This window comes from Acanthochromis polyacanthus, chromosome 9, assembly GCF_021347895.1.
Source record: "Acanthochromis polyacanthus isolate Apoly-LR-REF ecotype Palm Island chromosome 9, KAUST_Apoly_ChrSc, whole genome shotgun sequence".
Lineage (NCBI taxonomy): Eukaryota > Metazoa > Chordata > Actinopteri > Pomacentridae > Acanthochromis > Acanthochromis polyacanthus.
In genome coordinates, this window is record NC_067121.1 from 18,886,847 (window position 1) to 18,900,850 (window position 14,004).

A 14,004-nucleotide genomic window follows, 5' to 3' on the forward strand; every position below is an offset into this window, starting at 1 on the left:
TAGGGTCACGGGGGGCTGGAGGCTATCCCAGCTGACTAAGGGTGAAGGCAGGGGACGCCATGGACAGGCCACTAGTCTATCACGGGGCTACATATACAAACAGTCAGACTTGCATTCACACCTATGGTCAATTTAGACTCACCAATGAACCTCAGCATGTTTTTGGACTGTGGGAGGAAGCTGGAGTACTTGGAAAAAACCCACGCATGCACAAGGAGAACATGCAAACTCCATACAGAAAGATCCCAGGAAGGCGGGGGACACGGACCAGGGATCTTCTCGCTACAAGGCAAAAGTGCTACCCGCCAAGACACTCTGCAGCCCCTTACCCAAAATGCACTTTCTAAAATACTGAGAAAAACAACAACAACAAAAAAAAACAGACTCAGTGTGAGTGCTCATTTCTATGACTCTGTGTCATAGACATTAAACTGCTACATTTTTGTTATTGAAACTATGATATATCCAGTGATTTAGATGTTCAGATTTAGTGACTGAAAATCATTTGGCTTCAGATTGTAAGACTTGGAGTGGATGTAACATTTGTTTGGTTGCAGTTTTTAACCGAGCACAAATGTGTTTTTCATTACTGAGATTTTCATGTGTCTGTCTGTTATATGATGTTTCTTTCATCAATGCAAAAGCCAAAGTGTAAACAACAATTTCATGTTTTATGGTCGGTTATGTTCCTTACTATTCTTTCTCTCGGAACTTGGTGGTTCAGGCCAGCATGTGACTGGAGCATGAAGTAATTATTTTATGGTATTTATGGATTCTTAAATGTTCTTTGTTATTATGATGGTACATAACCTTCATTTGTGATTTTAATGCATCCTTACTTATTGTGTTTATGCAGTAACAATTCATGAACTAATTTCTCCTCATCAATTTTTTTTTTTTTTTTTTTTAGAAAACTGCAGATAACTTACTATAACACAGATTCTACCCTAGTGCTTCCACATGCATAGGTGTGCATTTAAGGAAGGATGTTCCCCTCAATATTTAGAACACACGCATTCTGACCCAGGACAGTTCAAAAGTTTGTCACCCAGACAATTTCATGTTTTCCATGAAAACTCGAACTTTTATTCATGTGCAAACATAACTGCACAAGGGTTTCCTAATCATCAATTAGCCTTTCAACACCATTAGCTAGCACAACGTAGCATTAGAACACAGGAGTGATTGCTGGAATTGTTCCTCTGTACCCCTATGTAGATATTCCATTAAAAACCAACCACTTCCAGCTAGAACAGTCATTTATCACATTAACAATGTGCAAACTGTACTTCTGATTCATTTAATGTTATCTCCATCGAAAAAATGCTGTCCTTTCAAAACTAAGGACATTTCTAAGTGACCCCAAACTTTTAAATGGTAGTGTATGCATTATGTTCTCACTGTGCAACAAGAGTGGAACATAAGAGGAAATGTTGTTGAAACACACACACACACACACTGTAAATCACTTTACATTCTTTCAGCATCGATACATGAGTTCCTCTCCTAACGGAAAATTGTGAGTTTACTGCACTTCAGTGGATTAATTACCGGTAGTTCAGTCACCTTACCAGCTGTACAAGACTAGCTGAGTTAAACTAATGTGAGAGAACACGTTCCGTAAACTCAAGATAGTAAGTTGAATCAACTCATCACATTATAATGCTTATAGACAGGCCTGCTTTCCTTTTATATTTTCTAAATGTAAAATCTCAGTGTGAAAAGACTGAATTCAGTACTAACCTGGCCATGGTTAGATTTGTTGTCATTATTATAAACAGAAAAAAACGCAGCTTAATCTAAAATGTAAAGACGCAGCAAGTTTCCACCTTCTCTCTTGGGGCTTTGAACTCTCCAACAATGCTTCCTGGAAAATCTGCAACTTGTGTTTCTCATAAACTTAATTTAATGAGTTGAGTACACTCTTAGCTGCTTGTTCATCATCTCCTCATTTTAAGTAAACTGCCTGAAGTTATAAGAGCTCACATTTTTAAGTTCTAAAATGGTCGAAAAATAATAATTTGACAATCTAAGTTCAGTTAACTAGAAATTAGCAAAACTCATATATTTATATTCAGGAAATTAGAAAAAACTAAGCTGATTTCACCTGATGCCTTTGAGATGCTTTGCAGTCCAGGAGTCTGTAAACTGATGCAAAAAAATATATATAATAAAATAGTGAAAATTTCAGAGAATGCAAGAAATGAAATATCTGACACTCGTACATTTTATGGGGGAGGAATCCCAGATGTGTGCATCTGTCCAATGTTCAAACAAGATTTCCAGGAGTGTATAGAAGAATATACAACCCTTAATGATGACAATCTGCATTCTGCTGGACTGAAATAATATGTGAAATCCCTTTTGTCTCTTACTGCAATACAGGAGGAGGCCTACATGCTAATAACATCCATCCATCCATTATCTACACACCGCTTCATCCTCTGTAGGGTCATTATGGGCTGCAGTCGATTCCAGCTGAAGACAGGGGACACCCTGGATAGCTCAACAGTCCACAATAACATCCAGGGTTTATTATATGAGCAGAGATGCTCACAAGTGGCAGCCTTCTCAAACAGCCCACACGGTGGCAGGAGTGATGCGGTGTTTATTCAGGGGACCACCGCTGACCTCTGAAGTGTGGTCTTTGTGGGTGATAATGACAAGACTGAAGTCAAAAACATCACATCTCCACGTGGGAATTAAGCTTAATAGAAACCTTATTTAAAATCCTGATGTGTCACCCAGTGACCACTATGATTAATACACTTTCCTCTTCTGTCTTTCATGCAGTGTGTCCAGAGCCAGTCTTTGGATTTAGTGTCCGGGTGAGCGCTGGGCGCAGGAGCGCGCCAGTGCGCACCACAATAAAGCTTTTCATGTTCGCCTCTCAGCTCTGACTCAGTGCTTCCTCCACTACTTTTAATTTCTTTGAGCCAAGATAAACCTTTATTCCAACGCAAGTCCCCAAACGTAACTAGTGAACAGACGGAAAGCAGTTTAAATGAAGAAGTATTTTATTATTATTATTATTTAAGCGCAAAAAGAGACTGAAAACACAGTGTTTGGATAAATCCTGTTTCTGCCTCTGTTTGGAGTAAGTCTCCCAGTGTAGGTTAGTGTTTGATGTGCAGCAGCGGACAGATGCAAAACAATCCCAAACAGAGAGCCTTAATTGAAACCAGATGTCAGACGCGAGTTGTAGCCCACGCATTCCTCCAGACCCAGACTGAGAGAAAGAGCGCAGAAAAGTGACAAAGAAAGAGCGAGAGGAATGTGCAAAAAACACACCACACTGTCAACACTTGTCCCAAAAGTGCGTGCGCTTCACTTATTTTCAGTATCTCGGATTGTATTTGCCTCTAATTGATCCTACCTTTCATTGTGCTTTACAGGACTGTACCGTTGAGAAGCTCTTGTTTGAAGTCACATCCACAGCATCGCAGTGGCATTTGCCCCAAAGCTCCCGTTGAGCGCCACGACAGGGTCAGTTTGCGGGTATTCCAGGGCTCTCAGTTTGTTGTTGGGTGCAGATTAATAATAATACTTAAATTTAAAAAAAGAACTCAGAGCTCCATCCGTAGCTCTGCACTCTGGGGACGACCTCCTTCAGCGCAGGTAACGTTTAGTGCAGCAGCGAGAGAGAGAGAAAAAAGGGAATGCACTTTTCTGAAGGCGGGGGATGAAAGTAGGAGTTACAAGAGCAAGAGGAGAAAAAAACTTATAATTATGTTATCTTCTTATTTATGTGGCTGTCTGGAGAGATGCTGAGCTGACAGTGTATCCAGGTCCAGCTCAGCTCTCTGCTGGTACGTGAGAGGAAGTGGTGCGCCTGTAGGGCTGTTTGGAGAAACCACGTGTTCCTCACATCTGTGCGCACCGTCTGCACCCCTGGCTCTTCACTGTGTACACTCAATGCTTTTACTTTTGCACACATTTACGGTAATAAGGAGTAGTGCCATTTGGCAGCACTGTTGAACTTGTTCAGCAAATCAACATGCATACAGAGGAGCAGACTACAGCTGTTGGTGCAACATGTGCACTGAAAAAAATGATTTTTTGGCCCTATAATTATTACCTCATATGTTAATTTATTATTTCACTTCTTTTACTTTAAAATCTCACCCTTTATGTAATATCTTACTTGATGATTGTCTGTAACTTTGTATCCTCACATTTTTATGTAAATTTGATCATTGACACCAAGTAATATTTACATAACTAATGTATTGATTTTACAACCTGATACCAGATAGTAAAATGGACTTGGGAAATAGCAGTGAACCTGGCCACCTTGTGGGCACTCGGCACATGCCTCACGTTTACGTTTGTGCTCAGACATGTCAAGGCAAAGTTTGAGAGCGCCAGATTTTCACAGGAGGACAGTGGAAGATGGCATGGACAGTCGTTTAACAAGAAAGTTCATCGATATGGAGCCATATGGGTATGTTATACGCTTAACTGACTTTTTAACGTCACTTTTACTCATCTGTTTAAGACAGTGCTGGAATATGGAATACTCAACGTTAGCATTAGCTTACGTTTAGCCTACCTAGCTAGCTAGCTATCAACTGCAAACTTGGCCTAGTGGCGGCTACTTTTTGTGGACATGTTTTTGGTTGCTGAACAGGAGATTTTTCATGCTGGCCCGAATAGCAGTTTCTGGGCAGTTTCTTCGGCCCCTATTAATGACGAATATCCTAATATTTGGTCCGGTCCGGTCCGGTCCACTCCATAACGTCTGGCGGGGGGGGGGGGGGGGGGGGCAAGAGTAATATTAGGAACGGTCGTGACGCGATACCTTTGTTGTTGTTGTTTTCAGCAACAAGCACACCCTCTTCAGGCCCAGAATATATCAATAGTAACTTAAACCTGCCTGGAAGGATTAGTAATTTTGGAGCAAGGTTAGTTTACTTGACCACATCTGTGGTCATTTTAATGTTAAAAATATTTTACAGGAACTTTCTGTCATCAGTGTTCTACTGATGATCCAAGTATATCCAAATAAACATTTTTTTTTAATTTCACATGTTGTAACACATGATATTTTAGTGATATGCCACTATAATATTGTTGTTTATTCCAGACATTAGGTTTCTGCAGTCAAACAGTCTAAGAAGCAGTGTCCTCTCAGTGTGTAATAGCAGCCGCTTGCACCAACAAAGACGCCTGACTGTGAAGGTAACATTACAATAATACTGATGTTGTCATTTGAATCTCAGTGTGGCAGAGTTGCCTTTTGTTAATTATTGATGATTTAAATGGTAAATGGTAAATGGTCTGTATTTATATAGCACTTTACTATACCTGCAAGGTAACCAAAGCGCTTTACATGATACGTCAAATTCACCCACTGACGGCGGAAGCTGCCATGCAAGGCGCTAACCACGACCCATCAGGAGCAATTAAGGGGTAGGTGTCTTGCTCAGGGATACCTTGACATGAGCAAGATGGGCCGAGGATCAAACCGGCAACCAATGTCAAGTGAGTCGGAAAACAGTGAAGACAAAAATAACATTTAAAAAAAATTTACCCTTAAGTTTTTATTTTGAAAGTTATAGTTTTGCTTAGGTTAGTTTAAAGACAGATGAGTAATTATTATTAGCAAAAAAAATGAGTTGATTTTGAGTGTTTTGTTTTTTAAAAAAACATTATCAACAAATATTATCAAACAGTTTTGTAGTTTAGACTAATGTGCATGCAATCAGATACCAGTCTGATGTTCAGTTTCTCACTGCAGTCTTGAATTTTAAATACTCCTTTGATGACACAATCTTGGATTTCCCACATAATCTTAGTATTGTTTCTGAGATTGCAGAATTACTTAAATTACATCAACACAACAAAGCTAGCTGTGTATCTCTGTGTTTAAGATTTATTTTACGTGTGTGCTGTTTTTTTGTGTGAGGATAAAATTTACCATCAAGACTAAAAGCATTTATTGCAGTGTTCTTCAATTTTAGATTTTGTATTGTGGTCATAATTAATATAATTTCTTGATATATTTCACAGAATATTGAAGGACATTGACTCCCAAGAATTTGGTCTCAGCAGCTTACACAATGTAAGATCAAAGTAGTGCTGCTGAAGGTTTAAATTGAAAATTTTAATGACACCAATATGGTTGAGTTATGAGATGTTTAATTTATTTCACAGGTACCTCAACATCAGCAAATGTCTGTTAAAAATAAAGAGTATATTTGGTCTTATATGTTGCAGAAAGAGCCATGGTATCCAACATGAGTGAGCAAAACAGATTTATTTCACAGATTCATGAATTAATGTGACTTTTGTGGGAATTCCATCTGTCTCTCCTTCCTCTTGACTTCCAGTGAATTGCCGTATCTTCACTTTAATTGCATGGAACTTCTAAAATACTTGAATTTATATTAACTTTCCACTGTAGAAATGGCTTTTTGATGAGGACATCAACAATGTTTTGAAATTTTGCTAATCCAATATCTTTATCCTTATTTATATCTAATTTGTTCAATCTATGTGCAGACATAAACATAAAACCAACTATTTTCAGTTTCAGTGGGAGTTGCGTGCTGCATCCACATCTTAGCTTAGTATTTTTCAGTGTTTTTGCTCATTCACAAGCTACCTCCCCTTCTCTCTGGAGTCCTTTCATAAATTTTGAATCCTGCTCTTCCTGATCCTGACCCTCCAGAACCTGCAGCAGCTGTGACTTTGTTTGCTTTCACAGTCAGACGTCACAGAGAGTCGCCGTTTGTTGTCTTGCTGTTTGATACTTTCTGCAGGTGTACCTTCTCTTTTTGAGGAATTAAAGCACAAGAAGTTAAAAGTTAACAGAACAACGTCATTCCTTGATCTGACTGCCTTTCCCAGGTTCAGATAAAAGCCATAAGAAAGAAAGAAAATGTCACTTAATGCCTGTTTGTTATTTAAAATACATGCATTCCTGTAGAAGTGTTTTAAATAATTTTATCAGTTAATAGATGGTGATGTTATTTGGGTCCATTCATCCCTATTTTAACTTTTAGACTATTACAAGAACAAGATATCAATGAATTTTGCAGTTGGTCAACGCTTGACCCTGAAGGGCTGCTTCACATGATTCACCATCACGATGTTGTCCATCTTCACATTAGTGTGGATTATGCCAGCACTCTTTGTTGCATTCAAAGCTACAGCCAGCTGTAAGTAACAACATTTATCAGGAGTTTGTTAAATAAATCTGTGACATGACAATAAAAGTAGAAGTTGTAAAGGTTCCTGAACCACCGATGTTAATTCTAGCACCACTGAAGGAGAGAAATATAAGGAGACAATAGAAGGTCACACCTGCTGAATAACTGTACGGACGTGTTCCAGTCGCATTAGCTGTGGTAAATTTCCGCCTGTGGAGACATAATAAGTTTGCTGAGCCACATAGTCCAATCAGTTCTTCTCTACAACTAAAAAGTACATAACATGACCAGTACCACTACTCAGAATCTTGTAGTGGTACTACCTCTTTTTAAAAAAATGTCTTTTTTTGTGTCACTGTTCAGCTGAAATCAGTGTCCTACCTCATGGCCAAGATTGTTCCATTCGGGCACCTTAGCCACGTGCTCTTCAGTGTTGTTTTCAACACATTCCAGCACTGTTCCATAGCTTCCATCTCCCAGTTCTTTCACCAGCGTGCAGCCTGTTGGGACTTTGGAATGCTGCCATGTGATACTCCCCTCGGAGGAAGATGAGGATGAGGATCCATCCATCCATTCTCTATACACCGCTTTATCCTCATTATGGTCGCGGGGGGTGCTGGAGCCTATCCCAGCTGACTCGGGCGAAGGCAGGGACACCCTGGACAGGTCGCCAGTCTGTCCCAGGGCGAGGATGAGGATGAAGTTTGAAAGTACATTTTTATCTTGTCACAGAAGACTGAAAGTGAAACAGACACAAAAGAGAACCATAATCTATGGATGTCTTGTTGAACCATTGGTAATCTACCACACTGTTCTGTGATCTCAGTTTTCAATCATATTTGCTAAATATTGAACCAATTATCACAAAACAACAGCACTGAGTGTTACAACCTGTTGTGAATTGTGTTATAAGGCATATTGGACAGTATTGCAGCAAAATTACATGGATGTTTACTCAGAAACTCCAAAGTGTTTACTTCATTAAACAGAAGAGTTTGGTTATCTAGATTTTGTTGAAATGTGGATGTCTCTGAGTTTGGTGTTAAGCTGGTTTCACTAAACTACTCAATAAACGAATAAATAACTCAATAAAATAAATTGAAATGGTGTCTTCACTCAGAATTTTTGTGTTTGGCATGAATTCTAGAATGCCTTTTAAAACAATTTAAAATTTCTCAGCATTGTTTAATTTTGAAAATGTCATGTTGAATTACTAAAACTGGCACTGTTTTTCTGATCTATCTGCACTTAACTAATAGTGACATATTCTGAGTAATGTTATAAATTGCTGATGTCTCTCATTTGTTAAGAACATTTTCTGCTCAACCATGTCTCATTTGACAGATTTTTTCTCACATAAAATATATTTCAAATATAATAAAAATGCTAACTTTTAGAAATGTGTTCAGTATTTTTATTGACAAATCAAGATGTTTGAGATAATTTTTTTAAAGCCAGTTTATCCACGTCCAGCACATTTTTTACATATTACAGGCATTTGAGGTAATGTTTAAATGACAATATCTCAAGAACTAATACAGATAAAGCATGATTTTTTTATGGTTCTAGTTTCAACTACAGGACAAGTCGATGAAATAATCTCTGATAACAGGTGAATTGAAATTTAAAAATTAATTGAAATTGTCACTGAAAGTGTCATCTTTGAGCACACACTATTGTGTTGGTCCCCATTTTGATGCCAAAACAGCTGTGACCCGTCGAGGCATGGGCTCCACCAGACCCCTGAAAGTGTGCTGTGGTATCTGGCATCAAGATGGCAGCAGCAGATCCTTGAAGTCTTGGAGGTTGTGAGGTGGAGCTTCCATGGATCAGATTTATTTGTCCAGCACATCCCACAGATGCTTGATTGGATTGAGATCTGGGGAATCTGGAGGGCAAATCAGCATCTCAAACGTCTTGTTGTGCTCCTCAAACCATTCCTGAACCATTTCTGGTTTATGGCACGGTGCATTATCCTGCTGAAAGCGGTCACGGTCATCAGAGAATACTGTGGGTACACATGGTCTGCAACAATGCTTAGGTAGGCGGTTTTTGTCAAACTAACATCCACATGGATGGCAGGACCCAGTGTTTCCCAACAGAACATTACCCAAAGCATCACACTGCCTTCGCCGGCTTGCCTTCTTCCCATAGTGCATCCTGGTGTCACATATTCCCCAGATAAATGATGCACACGGGCCATGGCCATCCACTTGATGTAAAAGAAAACGTGATTCATCAGACCAGGCCACCTTCTTCCATTGCTCCATGGTCCAATTCTGACACTCGAGTGCCCATTGTTAGAACTTTTAGTGGTGCACAGAGGTCAGCATGGGCACCGTGATTGGTCTGCAGCTATGCACTGTGTATTCTTACACCTTTCTGTCAGAACTCGCATTAACGTCTTCAGCAGTCTGAGCAACAGTAGCTTGTCTGTTGGATCGGACCACACGGGTCAGCCTTCCTCCCCACATGCATCAATGAGCCCATGACGCTGTCGTCGGTTCACTACTGTTCCTTCCTTGGATCATTTTCAGTAGATACTGACCACTGCAGACTGGAAACGCCTCACAATAGCTACAGTGCTGGAGATGCTCTGACCCAGACGTGGTCATCACAATTTGGTTGTTGTCAAACTCACTAAAATTCTTACACTTTCCAATTTTTCCTGCTTCCAACATGTCAACTTTGAAGACAAAATGTTCACTTGCTGCCTAATATGTCCAACTCACTAACAGGTGCTATGATGAAGAGATAATCAGTGTTATTCACTTCAGCTGTCAGTGGTCATGATGTTTTGTCTGATTAATGTATATTTGACTCATTGTGAATGCAGAAATTTTGATTTAAGTGGCTTTATGGTACATTGAGAGTAGACCACAGGGATCACTGAGCATCAGTCAACAAAATATTGCATTTTGCATGTGGCCACACAAGACAATCACAAAATCCGATATATATATTTACTCTCCTAACTGCTGGCAGCTAATGCTGAAGTTTGAGAAAGGGCAATTTCACAATTACGGTTTTGTCTAAAAAAGGCTGTTTTCCCATAATATTAAAGTCTAACAAAATGTCTGCGACAAATTTCCCTTTGAGTTTTTGTTGTTCAATGAGCAAGACTAAGTATTTTGACCAATCCTGTTATCTAAAACAAGGCTTCTCTGCTGTCTGTAAAACTGTTTATCACCTGCACTTGTTTATCTCTTCAGTCCAGCACTGCACGGTTCGATCTGTGCTACAAAACTTAACAGAAGACCACATCTCGAGCCGCTTATATGGACCTCCTGCAACACCTTAAAGGAGTTCATAAAGCTGCTTCAAGGTGTTGCAGAAGTTTGTAAAGCTCTCTAAAACCCAGAAACACCTGCAGGGATAATCAGATTGTGAGATCATCAGAATCAAAACTACTAAACTGCTAAATATCAGCTTGTGTAAGTGTTGATTTATATCTTCTACTCCCTGAATAATTATGTGCGTGCAGTCTCACAAAACCAAGAGCCTCTTTTACTGTCAACTGTTTTATGTTTAGGTCAACCCTGGGAGAACATGAGAAGAACATTTCTCCCTGCAGTGTTATAGGAACCAGGTGCTGAAGGTGTCAGTGAGGCTGGAGAACAGGCTGGTTTTCATTATTATCCAGTAAGGACTCTATTTTCAGGGTCACAGCAAGCAAAGAGGGCACATTTTTGAAGGAGATGAGGCAGCAGTGAAGAGATGGGGACAGAGGAATCCTTTCAACGCCCTCACATTTCATCAGGAGAGGAGATGGTAAACAGCTCCCTCATGAGGGAAATGTTACCTTTTACCAAAATATGCTTGGTTCACATCTGGCTATAGATCTAACAATAGCTAATGGTCGTGTATACACACGTGGACAAAATTGTTGGTACCCCTCAGTTAAAGAAGGAAAAACCCACAATTCTCACTGAAATCACTTGAAACTCACAAAAGTAACAATAAATAAAAATTTATTGAAAATTAAATAATCAAAATCAGCCATCACTTTTGAATTGTTGATTAACATAATTATTTAAAAAAACAAACTAATGAAATAGGGCTGGACAAAAATGATGGTACCCATAACTTAATATTTTGTTGCACAACCTTTTGAGGCAATCACTGCAATTAAACGATTTCTGTATTTGTCAATGAGCGTTCTGCAGCTGTCAACAGGTATTTTGGCCCACTCCTCATGAGCAAACAGCTCCAGTTGTCTCAGGTTTGATGGGTGTCTTCTCCAAATGGCATGTTTCAGCTCCTTCCACATATGTTCAATGGGATTCAGATCTGGGCTCATAGAAGGCCACTTTAGAATAGTCCAACGCTTTTCTCTCAGCCATTCTTGGGTGTTTTTGGCCGTGTGTTTTGGATCGTTGTCCTGTTGGAAGACCCATGACCTGCGACTGAGACCAAGCTTTCTGACACTCGGCAGCACATTTCTCTCCAGAATGCCTTGATAGTCTTCAGATTTCATCGTACCTTGCACACTTTCAAGACACCCTGTGCCAGATGCAGCAAAGCAGCCCCAAAACATTACTGAGCCTCCTCCATGTTTCACCGTAGGGACAGTGTTCTTTTCTTCGTATGCTTGGTTTTTGAGTCTATGAACATAGAGTTGATGTGCCTTACCAAAAAGCTCCAGTTTGGTCTCATCTGTCCAAAGGACATTCTCCCAGAAGCTTTGTGGCTTGTCAACATGCATTTTTGCAAATTCCAGTCTGGCTTTTTTATGAGTTTTTTTCAGCAGTGGTGTCCTCCTTGGTCGTCTCCCATGAAGTCCACTTTGGCTCAAACAACGACGAATGGTGCGATCTGACACTGATGTACCTTGGCCTTGGAGTTCACCTTTAATTTCTTTGGAGGTTGCTCTGGGCTCTTTGGATACAATTCCAACGATCCGTCTCTTCAATTTGTCATCAATTTTCCTCTTGCGGCCACGTCCAGGGAGGTTGGCTACTGTCCCGTGGGTCTTGAACTTCTGAATAATATGAGCCACTGTTGTCACAGGAACTTCAAGCTGTTTAGAGATGGTCTTATAGCCTTTACCTTTAAGATGTTTGTCTAGAATTTTTTTTCGGATGTCCTGGGACAATTCTCTCCTTCGCTTTCTGTTGTCCATGTTCAGTGTGGTACACACCTTTTCACCAAACAGCAGGGTGACTACTTGTCTCCCTTTAAATAGGCAGACTGACTGATTATGAGTTTGGAAACACCTGTGATGTCAATTAAATGACACACCTGAGCTAATCATGTCACTCTGGTCAAATAGTTTTCAATCTTTTATAGAGGTACCATCATTTTTGTCCAGGCCTGTTTTATTAGTTTGTTTTTTTAAATAATTATGTTAATCAACAATTCAAAAGTAATGGCTGTTTTTGATTATTTAATTTTCAATAAATTTTTATTTATTGTTACTTTTGTGAGTTTCAAGTGATTTCAGTGAGAATTGTGGGTTTTTCCTTCTTTAACTGAGGGGTACCAACAATTTTGTCCACGTGTGTACATAATCTGCTGCAGCTGCACATCAGTTAAATGCACTCACAAATACCGGTTATTTACATATTCATATACAGCTGTTTAAAGGATAGAAAGGTGTAGCTCTGCAGTACTTTTATGGGAAATCATCATGTCTAATTTACCGTTTTCATTATTTGTGTGTAACAAACGGTTCTGAAGGCACGTTGCATAAAATAAACAGCTGTTTAGCTGTTTAGCTAGGTTTAATCAGTATTCTCAATAGATGCATTTTCTAAGGGCATAGGAGTTATTCCAGAATTGGAGGACATTTTATGGCCCACCTATCAAATTTCATATAATCCATGTACAAAATACTAAAACAAGCAGTTGTTGTGTAAATTTATTTATCCTAAAACGAAATCTAAAAAAAAAAAAAACTAGGAGAAAAGAATGTTTGGAAATATTTTTGAAAATACAAAATAAGTCTGGAGTTCCCACTAAAATTTTTCTCTTGTCTCCCTGATGACCAAATTGAATCTCAAATAAAACACTTAAAATAAAATTTATATCTCCTTTTTTGGTATTATTTTTTTCACTGAGTTCTCTTGTAATTGTGGAAACCTTTTTTTAATCAACAAAATATTTGAAATAGTAATTATTATGCATGGAGCGTGTGTCCCACAACATGCACCCAACCCTGTCAGCATCACATTTTTAGCTGGTAGAAAACAGTGAATCAGATGATATGCTGGAATGAATATCATCAAACGGTTTTCCAAAAGAATAAGTATATTAAAGCTTTGTCCTCTCTTCCATTTTTCATATTTTCATAACATTGCCAGCCTTCCTTGAATGTCTCATTCTATCTCATATTATCAGGAAAAGATTAATTCTTTTTAATTTTTCTTTACTTTTTTCCATTAATAAGTTTGTCCTCTTGGTCAGCAGCAACAGATAGCTAAATGTCTAGCTTCTACTCCTGAGAGTAAGCTAGCAATAGCATGGATTAGCAACCCTGTTACTGTGATTAGAGTACGGTTAGCAAACAACAAAAACATGGAATAAAAATGCTTCCATTGATGTGTAAGCTGAGCCAATCAAGCCTCTGATAGTTTATTACCTATTATTGATGAATATGGAGCAGAAAATTACAAAAGACAATGTATATTTTCAAACATTTTGAAGCCCAAATGTCCTCCAATTCTGGAATGACCCACACGTTAAACTATTCATTAATGTTTAACTGAAATTTTGTCATGTTATTACAAGGAACCGTGTATCTGCAATTCATATGAAATGCAATAACCTTCCTCTGCCCTGATCTAAATGACACCCTGTTACAACACATCACTCCTTTTCCTGAGACTGAACAGTATGTTTGGCATGACCA

At 39.0% G+C, this 14,004-nt stretch overlaps 1 protein-coding gene across 1 annotated transcript in view; it reads right to left on the bottom strand.

The window, feature by feature from the left end:
• Positions 1 to 3,831, bottom strand: part of LOC110952002 (signal transducing adaptor molecule (SH3 domain and ITAM motif) 1) — a 66,774-nt gene extending 62,943 nt beyond the window's left edge. Inside the window, exon 1 of the mRNA XM_022195306.2 lies at positions 3,377 to 3,831. Coding sequence (XP_022050998.2) covers positions 3,377 to 3,383 — 7 coding nt within the window. The 5' untranslated portion in view covers positions 3,384 to 3,831. The remainder of the gene's footprint in view (positions 1 to 3,376) is intronic.
• Between the last annotated feature and the right edge of the window lie 10,173 nt (positions 3,832 to 14,004).